Source organism: Drosophila erecta, unplaced genomic scaffold, assembly GCF_003286155.1.
Source record: "Drosophila erecta strain 14021-0224.00,06,07 unplaced genomic scaffold, DereRS2 tig00000000-arrow-pilon, whole genome shotgun sequence".
NCBI classification, from domain to species: Eukaryota; Metazoa; Arthropoda; class Insecta; order Diptera; family Drosophilidae; genus Drosophila; species Drosophila erecta.
In genome coordinates this window covers 12,937,741-12,961,185 of record NW_020825194.1, presented here as the reverse complement: position 1 = coordinate 12,961,185, position 23,445 = coordinate 12,937,741, and the positions used below count along the sequence as shown (strand labels likewise).

Here is a 23,445-nt window from a genome sequence, read left to right as displayed (position 1 = left end):
GAGCGAGAGTGTTTTTCCTGGTGTCATTAGCCGGAAAATGCCGCCGACGTTTTTCCGCCCGAAGGATTCCCTAATGTCAATGCTAACTCAATTCCGCAGGTAAACGCACGCAAAATTGTGCGTCGAGTGGAAAACAATTTGTGTCTTTGCTTTTGTATCAATCATCAACTCATTTATTGTTACTTTGGTTTTGGTTTTTGGTTTGCTTCTTGTTTTTCCTAGCCATTGCAGTTGCCGCTGCTCTTTGGAATAATTCGTAGTACATATATGTATATATATAGATTTGCAGTAAATTTGTGTGTACCTGTGTGTATTGAGTGGCTGTAGCCCAGACTCCCATACTTTCTGAATTTGGGGAGGTGAGACTTCAAGGGGGAGTTGAATCAATTACAGACAACATATAAGTACATATTTCTTGCTATACTTTCACAATAATACGAGTATTTATTTGGAATATTTTGCAACGGATTAGAAGTCGTGTAAGTTATATGCCATATGCTTGAGTATTTCCTTTGAGTTTCAATTTATGTAATTCAGCACTTTCTTTCATTCGATGAACGATATTGTTATGGGGTGAGTGAGTTGTGGGTCTGGTGCCATGATATATGTTTTTCGAATTCCTCGAGTGATGCCCGTATTTATTTATGTACTTTCTGTTCTACATTTGTCGTTATAAATATATGTTTATAAAACATTGCGTGAATATGTGCCAGTTCGAGTAAAATGATGATGTATACGATTACGAAAAAGTACTTGTAGCCAAAGAATTACTTAAAATTACATACATATTTTATATATTTACTTGTATACAAGTATAAATGGTAGGATGATATAGCATGAGGTTAAACAAAAACAATTGTTATTCAATATTCTTGTATAGTTGTAAATTTGTTTAGATTAAAATATTGGTAGCATTCCCAAGTGTAGATTCTACTAAAATCGAAGAGAGTTGGTAAACTAACAAGTTCTCAAGTATACTTGCGTTATATTCCTTTGCATATAACGATATTTAAAATTCTCTAATGCAATTAGTTGATAAAAGAGAGAAGTATACAACCCAATTGAAACGATTTCAACTATTATTTCAACTTCAACATATGTAAAATTGTCTATTGCTGTAAATAATGCTTAAACATGTGCGTAACAAAAACATCAAAATACTAAACATTTGTCGCTAAATCATAGTCTCAAACAATTGAAGCTATTGTTTATATCTGGAATGCATAATATGACTTCGTTGTTGTCGCTTGCAACATTTATATATATTTTGTTGTGTATATTATCTAAATATTCGCCAATACCATTGCCTCCATTTTCATTTCATTTCATTTCATTTCTCGACCTTCGATTATGTACCGTGTAAACTTATGTGGATCGCTTGGGATCGCCAGATTTTCGAATACGTTCGGTTCGTTATTGTTGTCCAGTTGATTCAGACTAGATTCACATTGCTTGTCGTGCTTGGTACTTTCCATATTTCCATATCTTCAAAGCCCTCGAAGGCTGCTTTCGAGTTTGTAAACATTAACTGCTAATACATCATAATAATAATCATAATATTTGTGGTAATAAACATTTACTTTGTGTGTGAGTTGCTTCCACTCTCGTGTGTCTTTGTGTTCTTTATGTAACATTTGCTCGTAGTAATTTCCGAATACATGTAGTTCGTTAACTAATTTATTCATTATAATTAGATCGCGTATGTATTAGTATTAAACGTTTGGTTGTTTGTTATACGTTGCGCATATTGTCTTTTATTTTTTATAGTTTTTAGGATTTTATATGTGTCTCATGTTGGTATATAACAGATTTATTAATATTCGATTTACTTAAAAGTTTTCCCATTGATTTATTAGCAGGTTAACACGTAATATATGCTTGCGATTACTTTAAATGTCATCAACTCTCAAATGGTTTAATATGTCGGTATATAATTCAATATTTTTCTCAATAATATATTTAATATATAATTTGTTTGCTTTGGAAAATGTTTCAAAATGTTTTTAAGTACGCTAATTAAATAGGTTCCTCGTTCTTATCGCACTGCAAAACCAGTCAAGTCAATCGGCGACATTTCATTGCACATATCTTATGGGCCTTGCATTATTGTTGTTGCATTGGTGGTTATAATTATGTATTAGTAGTGTACTACAGTGTCTACACGGCATATTATGCTGTTTATATTTCCATTGCTGTTTTGGTGGCAGATGAGCGGAAGGTGTTTCGATCATGTTAGTTAAGTGGAAACGATAGTAATGTGAGTGAGTAATATGCTTAGTGTTTTTCCCATGAAACCAGGAAACTTCAGAGGCAGAAAGATTGATAGAATTCAATAGTTTGGTTGCCCTAGTGTGTGTGTGTGTGGGTGAATGTTTTCTGCAGGTGACAGTGCTGCTTTGGAATTTCCCTTGGATTTACTTCAAGTCCAGTTCATCGTCCTCCTCCTTGCTGGCACTCCAGCGTTTGGTGTGCGATCCAATGCTGCTCATACTGCCCGAGTCACTGAAGTCGCTGAATGCCGCATTCTGGATGCCCTCGTAGATCTTATATCCTCCCGAGCCCGAGCCCGATCCGGAACCCACTCCGCCGGAGGTCATGCTCATGCTTTTGGAGGCCCCGAAGCGATCGGTCTTGTAGTTCGAGGGTGGTCCTCCGAAAATCATATCGGCATCCGAAATGGATCCAGCGGCCCGGGTGTATTTGCCATTGCCATAGGATGCCGGAGTGGTCTTGCTGTCTCCGAAGATTACATCCAGGTCCGAGTGCTTGGAGGCTGCAAGAGTTGGGAATATAGATTAATAACCAAGCCACGAAAAGCTCCAGCAAGTGCACATCAATTTGGCGTGGGTGCAGTTTCTAGCACGTATCTTTAGCACTACGTAAGCCAATCTATCTTTAATTCTATACACAGTCGATCGAAGAGCAAGCTGAATATAGAAATTCAAATTTACTAAAGCATTTTTTGAGTTGTTTAAATATTGACTTGTCCTTCGATCGCCTTTTGCGTATTTGTCACTTGACTTTCGGTGATGGAGGATGAGCAAAATGAGCGTTACCAAAAACAAGCATTATCAATATGTGAGTGAATGACAATGGGAATTTTGAAATCTTCTGATTCTTATGCGCTTTCTAACTGAGGAGTTGATCTCGGTTTTCTATGGCTCATCTTTTGATAACTCTGCATTTACTACAAGACGCACACACACACACGCTCTAAAACTGAAAAGGGGTTGCACTAATATTACTAACGAATTTAGTTGTTTCTAAAAGCTTGGATTACTCTTGTGGTGATATTTGGGTATTTTTCTGGATTGTATCTCGGGTTTCTCTTGTTTCTCGATGCGTGCCCAAAAAGCCAGAACTGAACTCAGGTTTGCGGTGCACTCTAGCGAGTGTGTACTGTACGGTTCCTGTTGTTTTGTCTTCTGTGGTGTTGTGGGTGTGAGCGTGTGTGCAGGCAAGCGCTTTTGTTTTTCAATTTGGTTTTTTCATCGCTGAGCGAGAGGGAGACTTACAAACACTTGGTCGGCCCACAAGTCGTATACGTAATATTTGGCTTACTCACTGAGCTCGGCTAGGAAACTGAAAAAGTTAGGCTCAAAGGACACAACTCCTACTTTTCTCGTTTTGGCTAACACTTTGACACGGCTGCCTACTTGGCTATGGTTATTCGATTACATTTAGTTGGTCTCTATATACGAGTATACATATTTATGTGGAGTGTAGCTAGCTGAATTAGTCGATAATGAGATTAAATGGCATGATTTATATATATATAAATAGGTATCGAGATGAGTCGAGGCTGAGCCCTAGGTCTTGCGCAGGGTTAGGCTGACCAGCAGTACGCCCACGGCTAGATAATTACCATTGCTCTCGGATCGCGAGTACGATGGTCTGGTGTACGAGGGCAGATCGCTGGGATTGTTGAGGCCCTCGGCCTGCGAGGCAAGCGAGTTGGAGTCGTAGCCGGATGTGTCTCCTGGCAGCACAGTGGTCACTGCAGCGGGTGCACTGTACACACTGGCGGATCGCATGCCAATGGCCGATCTCCAGTCGTTGGTGGTCACCGAGGAGGTGATGGTGCCCGTGGCTGGAGCCACCATTCCGGCACTATTGCTGATATTGGTTATGGCCGTAATACCACTGGCTTCTCCAGCTTCCGTCGCAGTGGCTCCTGTGTTCGTGGTGTTCGTGTCCATTCGTGTGATGGTCTCCACCGAAGTGGTGCTGCCAAAGTTGCCATAGCTCGTCTTGTCCTTGCTCAGGGAGCTGCTGAAGCTGTTCCTGTAGCCACTGGAGCTATTGGCATTGCTGCCCACCGCCGTGACATTGGTGGGCGGCGGTGGTGGCGGACCCGCCGGCGGGGGCGGGGATTTGATGGCGTTGCCATTGCGATTGATGCGCGACGAGATGGATGACGATGAGATCGATGAGGACGAGGAGGTGTGTATGCTGGCCGCGCTGCCCGACTTGTTGGGCTCCTTGTCGAAGGGATTGACCCTCTCCTGTTGCTCGTAGTTGGTGACCGGCTGGTAGCCGGCGCCTGCTCTTTCCGTAAGTGTATCCGTATTTCTTGCATCGCTAACTGAAACGCTGCTCTCCGGCCGGACGGCTGAGCTGGCCGTCGTCGGAATGGCTGGGGGCTCCTCGCTGGGACGCTGAGTGGGCTGTGTGGGCTGTGTGGAGATGACGCCCTCCCCCTTGCCGGCGAACGAGAACTGCTTGCCGAGGAAGGAGCCACTGAATCCGCTCCCCGGACCCGCGCTGCTGGGCACACTACCTGGCCCGCTGCCGCTGCTCGTCTCGCTGGCCGTTCTGCCGCGCTTCTTGTTAGCGATTTCCTACATGTCACCAAAGATCCCCGCAAAGGTCTTCCTCAGGTTCTTCATGGTGTCCTCGGCATCCTCCACCACGGAGCTCTGGGTCTGCGGTGGCCTCTGGCCCGCCCGCGACACCGACGAGGAGATGGTCGACGACTGTGAAGTCTGCGAGTCACGACGCACCCCACCCACTGTGCTGGGTCCCGACGAGGAGGGCTCCTCCGGCACCTCCGAGATGCTGCTGCGACTGCTCAGCCGCCCAATGGAGCCCACGGCGGGCGAGGTGCGCTCCGGTATCGGTGGTGGTCCACCCATGGGCGCTGGCCGTGGTCCAGCTGGAAGTGGTGGTGTCGGGGCCACCCCGTCGTCCGTGGGACTCTCTGCTCGGGAGGAGACCGAGGAGCGGGAGGGCAACTTGCCCGGACCCGTCTGCGCCATGCTGGGACGGCAGACATTCTGTAATTGGGCAGTTATGGATTTATTGAACCGATGCATGATCCCCCCCGCCTATACCGACCTGCATCCGTCCGGACACCAGATCCGCGATCTGCCGGCGATCCTCCTCCTGGGTGTCCCCGATGAGGGCGAATGTGCTGTCGCAGGCGCTTATGATATACTCACGTCCATCCTTGGCCACCACCACGGAGAGACCACATACTTCCATGCCGCCAAAGAGCTCGGATATCTGAAAGTGATGCGGGCAGCATTCAGCGATTAGAATTGTGATTGAGTCATCAAGACCCTAAAATGTGTTTTCGATTCCGGGCGCAGTCATTCCCACTCAGGCGGCAATCGGTTCAAACATCTATGTGTGGGCTTTCCGCGGGTTTCCGCTGCCGGTTTCAATTACACATTTTGTTTTGATTAGAGCTGTAGCTATAACTATAGCTAATGCAGATTCCGATGCTGATTCCGAGTTGCTCAGAATGGCGGTGACGTCGTCAGCAGCCCACCCACTTTCCCAAGCACTTGGAAAAATAACCATATAAGTACTGATTTTTGAAAAGGCATTTTCCAGATCTGTGCATTTTCACCAGATTTTACCAAAAATCACGAGCTCTTTGAAAAGTGCTTTTACACTAGTAACCAGAATATTGAATAATTTGAAACCGCTTAAAAATAAACAATGTGTGTTATCAGAAAAACAAGTATTACTACAAAATGATGATCAAATTAACATTTTTGTATATCAGAACTAATCTAATCCCTTGTCATAATGGGTTAGTGAATTCGGTGGAATTTAAATAGGGCCTTGTATAAAAAACCTTCACCTTTACTTTTAATGACTTGATCGCTCAAAGTAACATTTTTCCGCTGAATGTAGTTTAAAACTGTTGCCTTCTAATCTAATGCTTGCACTTGAATGCGGAATATTTGCGCCAGTAATGGCAATTAATAAATGCACATATGCAGTGCCGATCGGTGAGTCACTTGCAACTCAAAGAAAACCGAGCTGAGCGCTCGTTTGCATTGATAAAATGCCAAAACCGATGGGTTTGCCATGTAACCAAATGCTCCACCTCATTTGGCAGTTATGAGGCGCCGTCTGAAAATGGCTTCAATGAAAACTACCGTTGTGCCATCGTTCATTGGCGGCCTAATGCGTTTAGCCGTTTTGCGATTTCCATATTCATGAGCTCTAATTAAAGCCAAGCCGCCGCTCGAGGGCACAGCAAACTCTGCCGCCTTCTGACGTCAATCGATTATGGTTTCTGGAACCGAACCGACTCCAAGTCGGCTCTCCGTTCGCCTCCATTTCCCCTCGGGGAAACTCGGAAGGCTGCCGAAATCGAATTTGTGCACCCAAAATGCCGCATATAAGTTAAAGCGATTTTCCTTAGCCATATTGATTGGCCAAATTTGATAAATGCGGGCCAAATTCAACTGGGCTAAGTTCGGCTGAGCAGCTTGCGAACTCGACTGCGCTTTTCATGACTAGGCCTTTCTAGAATTTCAGAATTTGGGGCAAAACGGAAATGTGAGCGAAAAATTGTCGGGGATAACATATGGCTAAAATCAACTGAAATAATTGAAGCAAAATGTATGGGTATTTGGAAATTATTTGACTCATATGTGTGGGCTTGCATTGGCTTGTGCGAAAAGTGCAGAGTACAGGCAAGTCGGTGGAGATGTCTCGCCATAATTCGCCTCTTTGATTTAGTGTCTCTTATGGCTTTAATCCATCGACTTACCTCGTCCACCCAGCTTTTGTACTTCTCGGTTAAAGTGATTTGCTCCAGCATGGCGGATCCCTGATTGGTCTTCCAATTGCCGGTGATGGATTTGCGCCTGTGAAGAGCGAAAGCGGTTAAGTATAATAAATTGGACGGCTAAAAGAGCGTAGATAATGCGTTTGGGAGGTCGGCGAGGGATCTTTGAACCCGTCACCGGCTTTTCGGATGGCAGACAATGAACTCTTGCCGCTGCACTTGGTACGATAATAGCCAATTGCAAAACGACGACGGCTTTTGTCTGCTGACAGTTGCAAGGTCAGACAATCAGACCATTCGGACCATTCGGACCATTCAGACTACATATTCCGACCACTCGACCCTTCCTGCATCAACTCGTGGCTTTCAGTTTCAGCCGCCTGCGGTTTGCGGTCACTTACATAAACGCCTTGTAGTTGTTGCCAATCTTCTGGATGTGCACGCTGAACTTGGCATCGATATAGGGCTCGATGGTGCAGTAACAATGGGAATCATTCCCGGCACCGCTCACCAGTCCGGCGGCATCTTGCAGAGCGCTCTGGTTCTCCAGGCGCGCGGTGGCCACTCCGCCATGGCAATGTCCAGCCTTCAGCACGCTGGGGAACTTGGTGAATTGGAACTGCAAGTGCACGGAGAGAAAGAACTTATTATATTTACCTAATTTGCAACCTTAATAATAAATATGGCAATCTGACTCATCCCAAGAAAATGTATCAGATTTTATAAATAGCTTTTAAAAATGTTTGGAACTCGCTTTAACCATTGGCCCACTTTATAGGTTCATAAAATTGAAAACATCGGGAAAAAGAAAATGTATAATGGATATAAAACACTTTTTTTCATGTGTTGTGAATAAAGACACCGAGGCAATCACAATCTGAAATAAACTGTATTTCGCTGCCTGATTGAAATTCTATAAATTACAAAATGCGAATGATTTTTCTCATTTTATCTGCTGCGGAAATCAAAGGGCGATGCTTATTAGTCGATTGGATAAGTGCCAAATTTAGGTTTTCGCATTCATTCCAATCACGAATCTGGCCACATAAATTTTCTTTGATTGCCAGTCAAATTCCAAGAATCCTCGATCATCAGTCAGGCAGGAGAGCATTTTCATGAAAATGACTTAATGACTTATTGTTATTAATGACGCATGCAAATCACTATTAAATATGCAAGAGCAAAAATGCCCTGCCCTCATATATTTGATTAATTCGCATTTTATTATTTTGCATCGTTACTCATGGCTATTACATTTATATATGCACATCGCAGCCCAATATCCTTGTTAATCATCTCCCCCCACCCAAAGCCATATTTAAACAGTTGATAAATCACAAGTGAACTCATGGGTTCACTTTCGTGTTGTATTGGCAGAGGGTGAATACAAGTATATCAAAATAAAACCGAATGGAACACCATAACAATCATGACACAGCCCGAAGAATTGTCGCAATTGCCGCCGATGAAAGCCCATCGTGCTGACAGAAAGAGACAACAAACGGAGTGGCAGAAATCTCTCAATGAACATATAGATATAACATACAGATACTCTGGATAATACAATCGTATCTGGACCTCAGAGCAAGAATGAGAATCGGAATGAGAATGAGAATGAGGCGTCACACCCCCACATAGCCCGCATTCTTGGAAGCTGCTACGTATTCCGCATGAGTGCCCACTGTCTAGGGAACTGCTCCTCGGTTATATCAGCGGACTTAAAATATGCACTGTGACGCATTCGTAGTGCCTTCGGCATTGGTGTCTGCTCTACAAGTGCACTGGAAGAAAGGCAATTAAATAGGTAGCAACATTGTTGAGCAAACAAGGGATGGTACAGATCCCTGTATCATTATCACTGTTCTTATCAATAACATGCTGCTTGTTACTCCAGATTTGTACATGTTTATTGATCCTACGAGTTTGTGACTTTTTAAAACTACTAATGTTCCAAGATATTTTAGCCCTATATATGTACGTTTTATATTTAAATGCAATTGTTTTATATTTATGCCATTCATCATAGTGTTGTAGTAATCACGATAATCAGTCTATTAATTTTGTAATAATATTGTAATATGTTCAGGCCATCAGTAGAGCAACTTTTTCTCGCCGTGCAGATCCGCAATGCGGTGGCGTTATCGGGTCGGCTATGCAGATCATGGCAACGTGCTGTAGGTGGAGCATGGAGCATGATATGAAGCATGACCGGAGCAGCAGCACGTGTGTGCACCACATGGTCAGAGGAAGTGGAAGTGGAAGTGGGATCGCTGGCGAACTTGCGACTCGGCCGGCATAGCTGAATTATTAGTTGATATGCGACCTGACAGATGCGCCAATGCGGTTGCTCTGCAGCTTCGTGTGGCGATCTCTTTTTGGCCATGGCGCCAAGTGACTGCGCCTATACATATTGTATGCTATTATATGGCCGAGAGCATAAACCAGGCCGCAGCACGCAATTAATAAAGCTGCCAAGGTAAAAAAAAGGCCAGGAAAAATGCATTCGACTCTCCTCCACTTTTCACTCATTTAGGGGGAATTTATGGCGCTTTTGATCGCCCGACTGCCGCGAGAAACACTCAAGCCATGTACAAGTATGCACACGCAACTCGAATCGAATCGACTTGACTCGACTTGAATCGACTCAACCGATCGATCCGATCCGAACCGAACCGAACCGATCTCTCACTTCCCGAAGAACTTGAGCGAAATGTCCGAGCATTCGGGTTCGGGAATTCGTCGAAGAAAACAGTCGAATCGGTTGGCTTGGCGATCCAGTGCAGAACCGCAAGCGCAGCGAGCTAGAACGCCTCAGAATCGGCGACGGAGAAATCGCGAGATCGGGAATATATATATTAGCAAGTAGTATAAAGTGCGGACTAGTTGATTCGAGTGCGAGTGCCGGTGGAAATACATTAACTGCTTTTCCCCATTTCTGTGCCCTCGGGTTCAAGTGTTTTAAAGCCTGAAGTGCCAGTTTTACACACAAAATAGGTTGCTGCTTTAAGGTAACAATTAACTAGCGATATTTTTTTGTTTTTTGGTCATTGAATGGTATTTGCATGAATATGCATGAATTGCTATGGCATACAGCACATGCTGGAATAGTAATTAAAAATATTGTACTAAATGATTAATTTAAAATACTTCCGAAGTTTCCGCATTGCAAAGTTTTGAGTCGTTCCGTTCTTAGATTATTTCGCAAACGGAAGTTTCATATATGTTCGTAAACGGAAACAAATGTTTCAGCTGTTGGAAATAATTTTGATTAAATTTCACTTCAAAATTCTTAGTTGAATTCTTCTCTCTCTTTGATGCTTTTTGCCTGAGGTGCCAGTTTCGCGCAAAAACAACTTGCAACTCAAAAGCAAGAGAACAAACTCATGTTGTTTTAACTTTATTTTAGATTTAGAGTTGTCTGGCATTTAGAAGATTGAAATTGAAATTGAAGGTATGCAAAACGCGCGACGCGTGTTGTGTTTTATTTTGAGTCTATTTAAAACGCGCACTGGGAAATGTGCCGACGTGACACAGCGACACAGTTTTCCAAGACAACGCTCATTTCTATTTATTGGCGTTTATTTATAATTTGTTTTTATTTGCCTAGCTGTGCATCTGCCTCCCCTGATCTTTTGGACCGCCTCAGTTTTCTTCTGGCCTTTCGAATTGTCTTAATAGTATTTTATTGTCGCCAATTTGTAAACAAACTGCAGGCCATTAAAAAATATACAACTAGTTTGCTTGTGCAATCCAGTCTGATCGTAAAGCTCTTTGAATCTGTGATGTATATGTAACAATTTTGTCGGATGTCAAGGAAAGCGAAAGGCCATAGGTATTTCCATATTACGCATACGTCATGTGTGTTTTGGCATTGGCCATTTAGTGTCTAAAAATATAGACACATTTAATGCTTCTCGAGACGCACAAAAAAAAAAAAAACAAATAAAATTTACAAGCATATCTCGAGGGAGATTGCCCCAGGGAAATGCTTTTAAAGTGGGTTTTCCCCCTTTCTCTTCCATTGACTTTCTTTTGACACGGCAAGTCGCATTGTTTCGCATGGATATTCATAATTTCATTTTCCTTCATTTGACTTTGGAATAACTGTTGGCTTTTCGTTTTAAATGAGCTTGTATTATGTGCTGGCTTTTCAGCTTTTCTGGAATATTTATTTTCGTTATTCTCCAGCAGATAACGCTATGCCCTTGTTATCGAATGCAATTCAATTTTCTAGAGTGTGCTAATTTTGAATTGAATGTATTGTTTGCCCTCTTACGACACATATCGCCATATGGCACCTTAAATTATCTTAACCGCATTTGCTTATTGAGGGAGGAAAATCCGGTTAGTAGGCTACACTGAAATAAACTCTCATTAGGATGTTGTTCACGGTCATAAAATTTGAATCGTATATCACAATGGGAATAGAACCATCTGCAACATATAATATTCTTTTTAGATGATATTCATTGTAAATTGGTATATATTTTTTTATGTACATCATGCCTATTTCAGCGATTCCCAGAATGCCAATACGATCAATACAATGGCTGCTCTACTTAGATTACGCATTGTATCCAATCCGCAATCAATAAAAAACCACAAAGCCGGGCAAATAAAATTGTCATATGCGATGATTGTGAATGTGGCATTTCCCTCGCACATCATTCAATTCGCCATATTCGGCGAATGCTTTTAAATCCCAAAACAAAAAAGTCGGAGCCATATACAGATACAAATCGGAATTGTTTATGTCGACACACCCACATTCGGCTCATCCCGTGCCATTAATAAATTTTCTTGTGCAAATCTTGCAATTAAATATTATTGTACAATTAAGACAGCGCGACAAAGAGCCTTTGGTTTGGTTTTTTGGTCTTTCGCCACCATTAATAATTTCCCCCTCCCCATCATCTGAAGTGAATGTGCGTAAATTTCACAGGTCTGGCAGCAAATTTATCGAGAATGAATTTGTATTTTTTTTCGCTACCCGGAGCTCCTCCATTTGTGTGTGGGCCATGGGCCGTCAATTTGTCAGCTTCCTGCTGCTTTTCTGCTGCTTTTCTGCTCCTTTTTTCCCAATGCCTCTCAATGTATCTCAACGTCTTTAACAAGATCTGTCACCCGGTCTGGATTGGTGCCTTGTTAGGCTGAAATAAATCACCCAAGTTGACGAAAAGCGATTCGGTATTGTCACAGCAATCAGTTGAATATTTAATTGAACTGCCAGCTGAGTTTATTGATTTTCATGCAAATTCGAGCAATTTGATAACGAAATGCAAGCCCGCACACTGCACACCATTGTATTCCACATTATACATGATATTTGCCAGCATACGAGTATGTATATGTTTACTTTGAGGTTTTATATATGCACACGCTATATGTGTCGCTCATTAATGACTTATACTTTTATGGCCTGGCCAATGCAATGTGAGTCCAGGCCCCAGACCTTTGGGTCTCCGATTTTGCAGGACCGCATCCCCCATTCAGATACATTAGCATTTTTAATTGAATTTTCGTTGCACATCCCGGCGAAGTGTTTGCTTATTTTGCCACGCCGCCGGACAATTTGTGTCATAAGTCGAGAAACTTGTGGCGTTACTGTTTCGCTTTTAATTTCGCGGCCCAAAATGAAATACCAAAGAACGTGACGAATTTGGGCTTGCAATTTTTGTTTGTTTTCTTGATCAGCCGCTGCAGTTGAGTGGCAAATAAGAGGCGTCTTATTTTCGGCGCAGTGATGTCAGATTCCGCTGGCATACTTGTGCATGGGTTAATGAGGCGCAAGGCAATAAACATTCCGACATTCCGAGCATAGTTGTCTGCCAGACAAGGTTTCGTCACACCTGAATGGAGCTGTCAACCATGGAGCCACTGCATCTCATCGGCTGGCGGTTCAATTGGCCAGTAGGGACAACACTTAGCCAGTTCTTATCACCTCGTATTCGGATCTCAATTCCGTTGTTAATTATGCATGTACATGCCACTGGTTCAGGTGTCGTTGAGCGCATGTAAATGCCTATAGCTGCCAATCGCTATGCTTAACCAACTCGAAACCTCATTACTTGGCCATTCTGGGCAGGAAACCATTGCGGGTCAGGGATCAAGCAGTGGCATTAATCAAATAGGCATACCATAACCCCCTTTTGTTTGGGCCGCATTGATCAGGCTGATTATGGCATTGGCTATTGCCCGATCGTGACTTTGATATTTCCCCCGTAATTTTCCCCCATTGTTGCAAAGGCATCGCCGACAAAGGAAAAGCCAGTCAACCGAAGGCCCTCGGCCAAAGAAAGTTTTTCAGCACCGTTATGGGAAATCGGCGGAAACTCACGCGACTGCAAAAGTTGGTTATGGAAAAGTCGTTCCTGGTCACTTACATGTTGTCATCTCAGTTGCAATGGCTAATATTTGCTTGGCCTAATCAGAAGTAATCTCGCGTTCTGATAACTGAACATTCGCCTCCACGAAATGACACAATCGCGCTGTAATGTAATCTAAGTCAGTGAAAATCAAACTCCAATAGCGAATTGCGCAGAATCAGCAATAAAACGCAAATTTATAAACGAAATGCCACAAAGAGCAATATCGAAAAGTAAACGACCGCCGAAAAAGGCAGTCGAGAATAATGACATTCGATTCGAAGTCTGGGTACTCACTATACTACTCATGTATTGGTCTTACTGAATAAAAATGATAGGGAAGCAAGTGACAGCTAATGCCATTAAATACTTAAATCATGCAGATTAATATTATTTTAATAAAACGTTGACCTTATTAAAATGTTATACTTAGATTTATGTAATGCTACAGTAATGTGACAATTTGCATTGGAATTTACTGATTAGCACGTCGAGAAAATCTGTTTTGCTACAACTGATTTAGAGATGACCCACTCAAACACTACTAAATCTTTTGTAGACAAAACACATTTTGAACGCAATAAAAAATGCGGTACCCTTATTATTCCACTACTAAATAGACCAAGAAACCATAAATCTCGGGTAGCCACAATTTGATATGTCTTCTTTGGAGGCGCAAAATATTAGGCATATATAGTCGAAATATCAGAAAGCTATAAATACGTTTTTATGTTGATGCATTTGGTGTTTTGTTCGGAGCTATGCGAAGTGCTGCTGGCTGCTAATACTTTTGTGGGTCCACACACTTCACTTACACATTAGCCGGTATTAATGGCCCCAATTAAGTGCTCATAAACCAAAACTCTCAACGGCAACTACACAGCACTGGCCAACACAAATTTGCCAGGAAAGCACTGAACACAAACCAAAATCGCATTAATTATGTGGCTTTGGTTGCTGTAACCATTTTGGCGAGCAGTCAACCATCCAAAAAAGGGGAGCTAAACCGAAAGCGCTTTAGTTTTTGTAGCTGAATAATCCTTTCTGTCTACTTTTGCCCCCTTTTTTTATCATCATCGCCGAGCCTTGGCCTTTTTCATGTCTGACCTTAGCAAATCCCTTTGAATTCACCTGGGAAATCTGTCTGGATTCCTTTTGCTGTCTGCCTTTCTATGAGCAAGTGTTAATCATAAAATTTGCATAATGCCAACTGGCTGAGCTTTTTGGGCATAGCTTAGGTTTCATGAAGACGAATTTGTAATTTAAACACTTAAGCAAATAAAGTGCAATGAATTTGGCGAAAGTTAAACGGGTAATTGCTTTCGGTGTTTTATAAATTACAACTTGAATACTTTAATTTACAATTAAAGTATAATCCTGCTGCGCTTTCTGTTTACAACTTTCAATAAAAATATACAAATATGTTGTACATATATGCTGGAATATTAATTGAATTATTTTCTATTTCGGTGTAGCGAAATTCCCCCCACCATGTGGGTCAATAAATATTTCCCATTTTCTTGAGAGCGGCAAACTTTAAGTGGCCCGAGTTCAGAGTGGAAATCAATGCCAATTGAACTCGATCCGAAATTTGAGTTAATATCGTTTGAAATTGCTGCCTCCTCTTGTTTATTTTGTGTATTTTTTTACCCGCATAATTGGATGACAGCCACTCGAAACTGAAACCAGTGTCAAATGTCAACATCGATGATGGTGACGACACAAGAACTTCATGGCAGACAAGTCCAACAAGTGTGTCAATTGGAGGGGGCACAAAGTGACGTCAAATGCGGCACGTTCCACTTTTAGAAGTCAGTGTGAGTGGCCGCCGCGTGCCATAATATATAACATTTAATTGACATGTGTTAGGCTTGTCAACAAACACGGGGAGCGTTTTCCCAACTCGAAAAATAGAAAAACACAAAACTCCGAACTGTTGCTGCATTTTTGCCGGCTCTGGCCAGCTTTAGACTATGCCTGAGTGATATATGGCCCAGCTAATTGTGCATTCAGACATGGGTGCATATATAAATACGGATACACATGGGTATCGCTGCGAGGGGAAAAGGAGTCCCAGGTCCCAATGAAATCGTGCGAATTTTCAACGCCTCTGAAAACGCTTTTCATGCCGGCAATTGGCTCCCAACTTGATTTATCTGCTAAACGCTGATGACGTTTTCGACTGAATGAGTGTGCTTGTGCCACTTTTTGTTGCTTCTTGGCCGGCTGTTTGTTTGTTTCGTATTTTTTGCTTCCCTCGTTGTTGTTGTTGGTAGTACTGTCTTGTCGGCCTGTTTGTTAAACAAATCCGCGCCGTTAATTGCCGAGCAAAGTGTCACAGTGTCAGGCAGAAAAAAAAAAGCAAGCAAACATGCGAAGCTTTTCGCCTACCAAGAATTCTCCCATGACACTTCGACGTTCTCACTACTTCCCGCCCTCATTAAACGCAAATTAGATGCTTTGAAAGTAACACACTGATTGAACTTTTTTATATTAGATAAAAAACTATAACTTTTAGTAACCTAAAGGGAAACAACCTTTTACATTGCAAGCCACTGTGTGGCATCTAATTATAGGTACACACTCAGAAGGAACCATCAGTAATTTGTTGAACTATGAAAAATAAAATAGAATGTTTATTATACCCGTTACTCGTAGAGTAAAAGGGTAGACTAATTCGTTGAAAAGTATGTAACAGGCAAAAGAAAGTTTTTTTTTTATTTCATTACATTTTTCCCAATTTCTACAGATATTCCAGAAAATGTTTAAATTTCTCGTTTGCACTTCCACTAGCTGAGTAACGGGTATCTGATAGTCGGGGAACTCGACTATAGCATCTTATCTTGTTTTTAGTTTTAAAAATACCAGCTTTTAGCTGCAATGTTGTTTTATAATATTATGATCAGGGTATTAAAACAGCAGTTCTTGGCCTTTGTAGGGTATTAGGACAGAAATACCATTAGTTTGTAGTGCTGTCATCACAGCTTAAGCTTAGAGATATTCATTGTCAAATTGGCTTTACTGGAATTTCTTGTGCTGCAATCTTTTATAGACTCATTTTCTGCCGGTGTATGTTCCAGTTTAACCCATTAGTCAGCGCGTCTGCTTGTCTGCCGCCACTTGGGCTGGCACTTAATGAATAGTTTGATGCATTACTCCTGCCTGCTTGGCTTGCGTTCAATCAATAGCAACCTCCCAACGATTCACGCATGCAGGTCTGCCCCCGATTTTTCCCCATTTTCCGCGCTCCCTGCGTATGCGTGTGCGTGTGCGTTTTCTAGTGGCTTTTCCGCAAAATGCTTTTAATTCAATTTTATATCAATTTAATTGCCACATTGCCGAGAGCTGCAGAGCTGCAGAGCTGCAGAGCTGCCGGGTTGTGGACTCCATAAACAGAGGAGAACTGGCACTGCGAGGGGGCGGGAAATCGGGATTGATAGGCATATGGCCATAGGTCTGTCTATATGGAACCTGACTATCTGCCCCGATCAGTTCGAATCGGTAGCTGCAGCTGATTGCCGCCTTGCCTTTTCCACTCTCGATATTATACAATATTTTTGCGTTAATATATGGAGGCACATATACATGAGAGCTTGTGCATCTACATCTGTATATCTATAGCTATGGTGTGGCAGCACATCGAAATATGCGGTGTGGTAGCGGTTTTGTAATGGATTGCGCTTCGTGCGTCTCAAGTTTTCTATGAATTTCCCATCAAAAATGTTCAATTGAAATGCCCGGGCAATTGAACTACTTTTCTGCGATTTATGCATTCTAAATTGACTGCTGAATCGTCTTTGCGTAAGTCTGAAATGAAATATTGATGAAAGACGAATATGGATTCAGGCTTAAGCCGAACCAATCCAATCTACAAAGAACAAAGATGGATGTGATTTGGCAGTCAAGTGCTTTCTCCATAAATGCTCTTGATGATCCGAGCTTGTGCGTGTTTGTGACAGTGGGCACGATTAATTGCTGACATATGGGGCGTATGTGTAATATATTAAATGCATAATTGGGCAGCGGATTGATGGCTCGATTGATGGAAGGCTGCCGGCTGCTACTGAGCTGCCTGGCCTCCATTGATAAGCCGAACGGCACAAGTAAGACAGACATAATTAAACTCTCAGTGACCTTCAGCACGAAAGCCATTATATGCGTTTTCCCATTAAATCATTGTCGTTAACGTAAGAAGCAATCTCGATTTTCCCTCATTTCCATCATTTCTCACTTCCGTTACAGTAATCCCGGGGACTCACTGGCGGCGACTTAAGGCCATAGCCATTTTATCAGCTCGCTACCAACCAACGCAGCCATGGATTTTAGAAAGCATTTGGGTTTATGGATGCTCCTCCTGGTCGCGATACTCGCGTTTTACGGTCGCCCAGCGGACGCCTGCAGCTGCATGCCATCCCACCCACAGACGCACTACGCCACGGCGGACTACGGTGAGTTTTCCACTACCAGCGAGTCTCCGGGTAACTCAATAAAAAATGCCAATCCTTGACAGTTGTGCAACTGCGAGTCCTTCGCCAGTCAGAGACCATCGAGCCGGGCAAGATCACCTACAAAGTTCAGATCAAACGCACCTACAGGGTAAGCACGGTCATCGTATGGAATGCATATTTACGTTTCAAGTTGAACTCAATATTATCCGTTTAAGAACTGAGCTTAAAAAGTAATCGCGCCCTGTTTATTTGATTTTAATCACATCGTTTTACTAGGCTACTCCCGAAGCGCGGCGAATGCTACGCGATGGTCGCCTGTCCACGCCCCGAGATGAGGGAATGTGCGGTATACGGCTCAGACTAGGAAGAGTTTATATAGTGGCGGGAAGGATTCCGTCGCTAAACTTATGCAGTTACTACAAGGAGTACACTGCGATGACCAAAACAGAGCGACATGGCTTCAGCGGCGGATATGCCAAGGGCGCCAATTGCACGGTAAGTTAAGAGTGCAACCAATCAGACTTGAATCTAAGTACATTGTGGCTTCTACCAGGTGATACCCTGCCTTAACGAGGGATGCCATAGAGGACCCATTTATGACGATGAATGCAAATGGTCGCGTTCTGAGAAGTGCGAGACAGAGTACAGCGCCTGCATGCCCCGCAAAGAACTAACGGTCAATGGATGGATTTCCCGATGCCGTTGGAAACACACGCAGCTCTACAAAAAGTGCAAGAGTAATTCGTAAAGCAACACGGGTTTTAGTTCCCCAAGTCCTCCACTTGACCTTGTTATGCTATCGTTTTTCTCTGTGTAGAGCTTTAATACGTACGTTACGCCTAATGTGTTATTTGATAATGGATGCTTTCGAACTTGTAACCAGCTTGTAACTCCTTAGTAGCTACTTAATTAGTGTTTAGCTTTTAATGTTCATACCGCGTACACTTACCAAATCGCGTGGATTGGGGAAGAAGGTCTGTTCGATCAGTGGAAAGCCGTCGCGTCCGAGGCGCCGCTGCAATTGCAGCAGGTGCGAAAATACCCAGGGCTTGTCCTTAAAACATCAAAGAAGATCAATTGTAAAGTGAGCCCCACATGAACTCCAACAGTACTCACCTGAAACTGGTAGATCGAGTGCAGCGAATTGATGCTGGGCACTCCGCCGTACTTTAATCCCAAGATCGTGGAACGAAAATCGCTGGATCCGTCGCGCGGCGGCTGGCGAATCAGCACAAAGTCCGGTCGGAAGGAACGCGCCACCTGTTTTGGTGTGATATTCCAAAAAGAAAGTAAATGTTATGATAAAAAGAAAATATACTTAGCTGTTAGATTGCCAGTCTCTGGCAACATTTTTGTGACTTTTAAAAACGCAAAATATACTTTAAAAACATTGTAGATGGTGTTACTTATTATTTGGAAGTTTAACCGCATAATTCCTCGACTTGCAATACAATTTGCTGACGAGCAAACGGATTGCATTGATGATACACTAGCGCCATCTGCTGTCAGGCGGTAGTTGTGTGACCAAACCAAATATTTGTTGCCTACTTTTGGAGCAGCATGAACAAAAGCATCTCATCATATTGATTACTCAGAAAATAAATATATTTCACTTGCGCGTAATATTCTTTTACAACTGCAGTTAAATCTTTATTGCACGCAGAGTGACTTCACTTGGTCAGAACTATTGCACATCCTACATGAATAAAATGAGAATCCCTTTATTTGCATTTCAAAACGCTTCAGATGGCGTCTAACTTCCCGACAGTCACAAGTATGCCATACTTGGCAATCGCATTCGTATTTTTACTCAGCTACAAGTGTCTTTTATTGCGACTGACACACGCAATTGCAAAAACAGCACCAGCATCGTAAAGTCAACAATCCGACTTGAAATAAACAAATGGAAAATAGAGCGCCAGAGCTTCGAGCTCAGTGCTACGCAAATAAGGCGAGAGGGACAAAGGCAGTTGATGGACTGCCGTCTCTTAGGCGCTTCTTGCCACCCATCCACCTATTAAGCTGTCCACCCACGTCCTTGGGTCCTTCAATGGCCCTATTACTCTGTAGAGCACTGGCGGACATCCAATCCCCGGGCTAAGAAGTTGGATCCACGACTGCTGGTCACTGTCATTGCACTAATTAAGCGCAAACTACCCAGGTGGGAGTACTGGGAAAATAATCTGTTGGCAAAACAGAAGTTCTCGGGGAAAAGGGATTTTATTACGATGTGCGTAGTTTTAATACTAAATCCAAATCTGCCGTTTTTCTAGGGACTCAACACCACTTGTAAGTAAATCAACCTATTTATTTTAATTGGTATATAAATTAGAAATGAGCAACATGTGCGTAATTTTTTGCCAGTGTCCTGGTTAACTCACCCGAGTGCCACTGCGATAGGCGGCCATGGTGACAACTGGTCCGGTGTCCGCGCTGGAGACCACCGTAATGTCCTGCAGTGGACAAACAGTAATTAGCCCGATTACCGGGTGAGAAATGGGTTGGTACTTGCCCTGAACTCGGCCTGCTCCACTCGGATGTCGAAGTCGCCGTGCAACCGCCTGCCCCGGAAGTACTTGGACCAGTCCGTGTTCTGGTCATCCAAAACCAGCAGCGTGAAGTACTTGTCCTTGCTGAACGCCGGTGCCCGTTGTGTGGCGCTCTGAACCGCAGCTCCTGTTTTGGGTTAGATGTCATTCCATGCCCAGAGACCCATAAACAGTCCCTACACTCAGAAAAGGCTCATAGATTGTAACATTTAGGTGGGACACAACCTTTAAGGTTATTTAGGTTTATGTACTTCGGATTGAAGAGTGGGGTTCTTCTCAAAATACTTCACTTAAAACATGAAATGTTTAAATGTTATATAGGTTCTCATTTAAGTAGAAAGCACCAGGAATTTCAAAAGGAATTCAGCTTGCAGAGACAAGCAGTTCTTTCAAAATATTATACAGGAATGCACATTGTATAACTTGTTCAACAGTACAGGATTATGATTATCCAAGGCTTTTCCAATCGCCAGGGTTAACAGGGGTTACTATATGTAAACTAATGGCAATAAACAGGTAAGTAGAACAACAACAATGACGATAACATAATGGTATGGATTGACAGAGACTCATTGCTTATAAAGTGGGTTGCATACTATATATAACAAGGGTTAATGATGACTGCTCTACATGTTACGTGACTGAATGACTGCTATATTTTTTCTGAGTGTAGGTGGCTGCCAATGCCAAAGCATACCCAAAATGGAGGCTCCCTGATCCCGGGCAGCGCCGGTCAAGCTCTGCACCCGCTGCAGCAGACTTTCGCGCGACTTGGCCGGACTGGTCGGCGCACTGACCCCACGTGGTGGAGCAGGTGCAGCCGTCGCCGGGGTTTTGCCGGCGCCAAAGCTCAACGACAGCTCCGGAGCAGCTCCGGCCGGTTGGCCGGGAGCCGGCGGTGGCGGCATATTCGGCGGTCCGCCGGCAACCGGCGGCTTCGTCGGCTGATCCTGGATGGGCCGCGCCGCCGGCGGCAGGCTATTCGGATCGACATCGTCTACCTCGGAAGACAAGTCTCCCGAGCTGAATCTGTTAGTAGTTTTCGTGTGGGTTATGGTGGTGGTTGTGGTAGGGTGGTGTTTTTGATTGATTCGGTTGTTTTCCAACCGCCAGACAAGTAGACAGGTTAAATGGTGCAGCGCATTTGAGTGGAAAAGGATGAGATAATCAAATGGGGTGGTAGACAAATACCGCCCGAGAAGAAAAGATAGAGAAATAGACGAACATATGAAATTTCAAATTAGTTTCGTTCAACTGGGGCCCCCTTCTGCCAAAGGGGGCACTTCCTTTTTTAAGGTCTTTACCTTCTCTTCAGGAAATTAACATTGGAAGTGAAGCTCGATTTGAACGACGAGAAATTCAGGGTGCTGCTTTTTGGCTCCTTTGATCCGCGGCACGCGAAAATACATAAGAAATCACATACAATGTATAGTTGGTTTGCTAATTAATTAGCTAGAGTGCTTTCAATTTGGGCATTCATTTAATGATTTCTGATATTTATTGTGCATAGACATTGAACATTAGGCATACAGTAATTTAAAGCGTCTCACAAACATAAAATAAGGCACTTAGTTAATATGTTTGTCCCTTTATTTAACTTTATTGCAGAAAGGTAATGAGATTTTGTGGCCAAACTAAGCCAACGTTTTCGCTTGGATCCTAATTGCTTTGAAAACTTTCTCTAATTCAGTTACGCCAATGTGGCGTATGCGCAATGTGGTCACTTCGAATGTGCATTTTCACAGTGAAAGATGGTAAAAATCGTAAAAAACATTACACAGTCGTAATGTAATGTAGTGAAGCGAGGGGAAAACTCATTTCAAATTTCATATGTCAACTGGTTCAAAGATTAGTAAATTTATATAAAACAAATGTCCATGGTTTTAATTAGATTTCACTTACTGACGGAATAATGGGTTTAGACACCATGAAATCACAAAAGTTGCATTTGCTATTAGGAAAATGTCGTGAATGTGTGGCTTAAAAGGATATGCATATTGTTTTGGCGGACAGAGAGAGAGCGATAGAGACTGAGTCGGTCTAAGTGAAAACTAAAGTTCTATTAAAAAGGCAATAAAGGTGGCTCAAACTAAATTTTAATTAAAATAAGCACCACGAACAGAACATTAAAACGAACGGCGTGTGGGCATGAGTATGAAATCGAGCTGATGGCAACAGGTGTAGGAGGCAAGGACATTTAAGGACAATGGCCAGTGTGTTGAAATTGCATAGCCATTATATTTGCCAGGATCTTTTGTGTGGCGCTTTTGTGTGTAACGTCAGAAATCAATTGGTGGCGAAGTTTGGCGTTCGGGGGCTGGTTTGGGCCAAGTCAACAATGTCAAGCACTTGTGGCCAAAACGACGCTGTGCGTCTTGTATTTATTATCGTGGCCCGCAGGCCTACAGCCACTTGAAACTTTTCAGCGCCTATATTATATAATGCTGGTCTCAAGCACACATACAAACACCAACATGCCGACCCCCTGTGGGTAAATTTGCGTGTTTGTGTGCGAAAAGGTTCAAGTGGGCAGCTCGGTGGAAAAACAAAAAAGATTGAAGCTGAAAAAAACTGAAAAGCAATTTGCTGATGAAAGCGTAGCAAGGCTATAGATATGTGCGAGTGTTTCGCATATGAATCGAGTGATATCTTTGGGTGCCATTTAGTAAAGCCGAGTAAAAGTGAGTATGTTCTGAAAACGCGAACGTATCTTGGAACAGTCTTACCGGTGGCGGGGCGCAGATTCGCCCACACCCAGCAGTTGCGATGGCGCTAATATTGACAGTGGTCGACAATTAAGTCGAGCAGTTGGCCTCCGTTCTCGCAGGGGTTCGCTTCGTTACTACGACGATTCTCAGGCTACTCGGTCGCTATTTTGATCTGCAAGTAAGGGGGTAGATGATTAGGCTTACAAATTATTTAAATCTATTTATCGTTCGAGTTTTCGGCGAAAAGACTGTTTTTAACTCGAAGAATTTGAGAAAATCTGAGCACAATAAGCAGCGTAATGTTTTCAATTAAGTAAATTCCAAGGAAACATAGGTAAGATTATG

General features: G+C 42.9%; 2 protein-coding genes across 2 annotated transcripts; one reads left to right on the top strand and one right to left on the bottom strand.

The window, feature by feature from the left end:
• Nucleotides 1-419: 419 nt before the first annotated feature.
• On the bottom strand, nucleotides 420-23,184 carry LOC6552102 (synapsin). Its single transcript, XM_015154557.2, is given in 12 exon segments — nucleotides 420-2,773; nucleotides 3,866-5,276; nucleotides 5,338-5,505; nucleotides 7,013-7,109; nucleotides 7,432-7,649; nucleotides 18,793-18,897; nucleotides 18,960-19,103; nucleotides 20,225-20,296; nucleotides 20,356-20,519; nucleotides 21,090-21,421; nucleotides 21,697-21,773; nucleotides 23,119-23,184. Coding segments are annotated over 10 exon segments (2,949 nt in total). The 5' UTR covers nucleotides 21,301-21,421; nucleotides 21,697-21,773; nucleotides 23,119-23,184; the 3' UTR covers nucleotides 420-2,414.
• On the top strand, nucleotides 9,774-18,722 carry LOC6552059 (tissue inhibitor of metalloproteinase). The gene is made up of 5 exons (XM_001980659.3): nucleotides 9,774-10,038; nucleotides 17,638-17,843; nucleotides 17,906-17,991; nucleotides 18,120-18,338; nucleotides 18,397-18,722. Exons 2-5 carry the CDS (start codon nucleotides 17,711-17,713, stop codon nucleotides 18,589-18,591), a joined length of 633 nt encoding a protein of 210 aa, XP_001980695.1. The 5' UTR covers nucleotides 9,774-10,038; nucleotides 17,638-17,710; the 3' UTR covers nucleotides 18,592-18,722.
• Nucleotides 23,185-23,445: the final 261 nt, after the last annotated feature.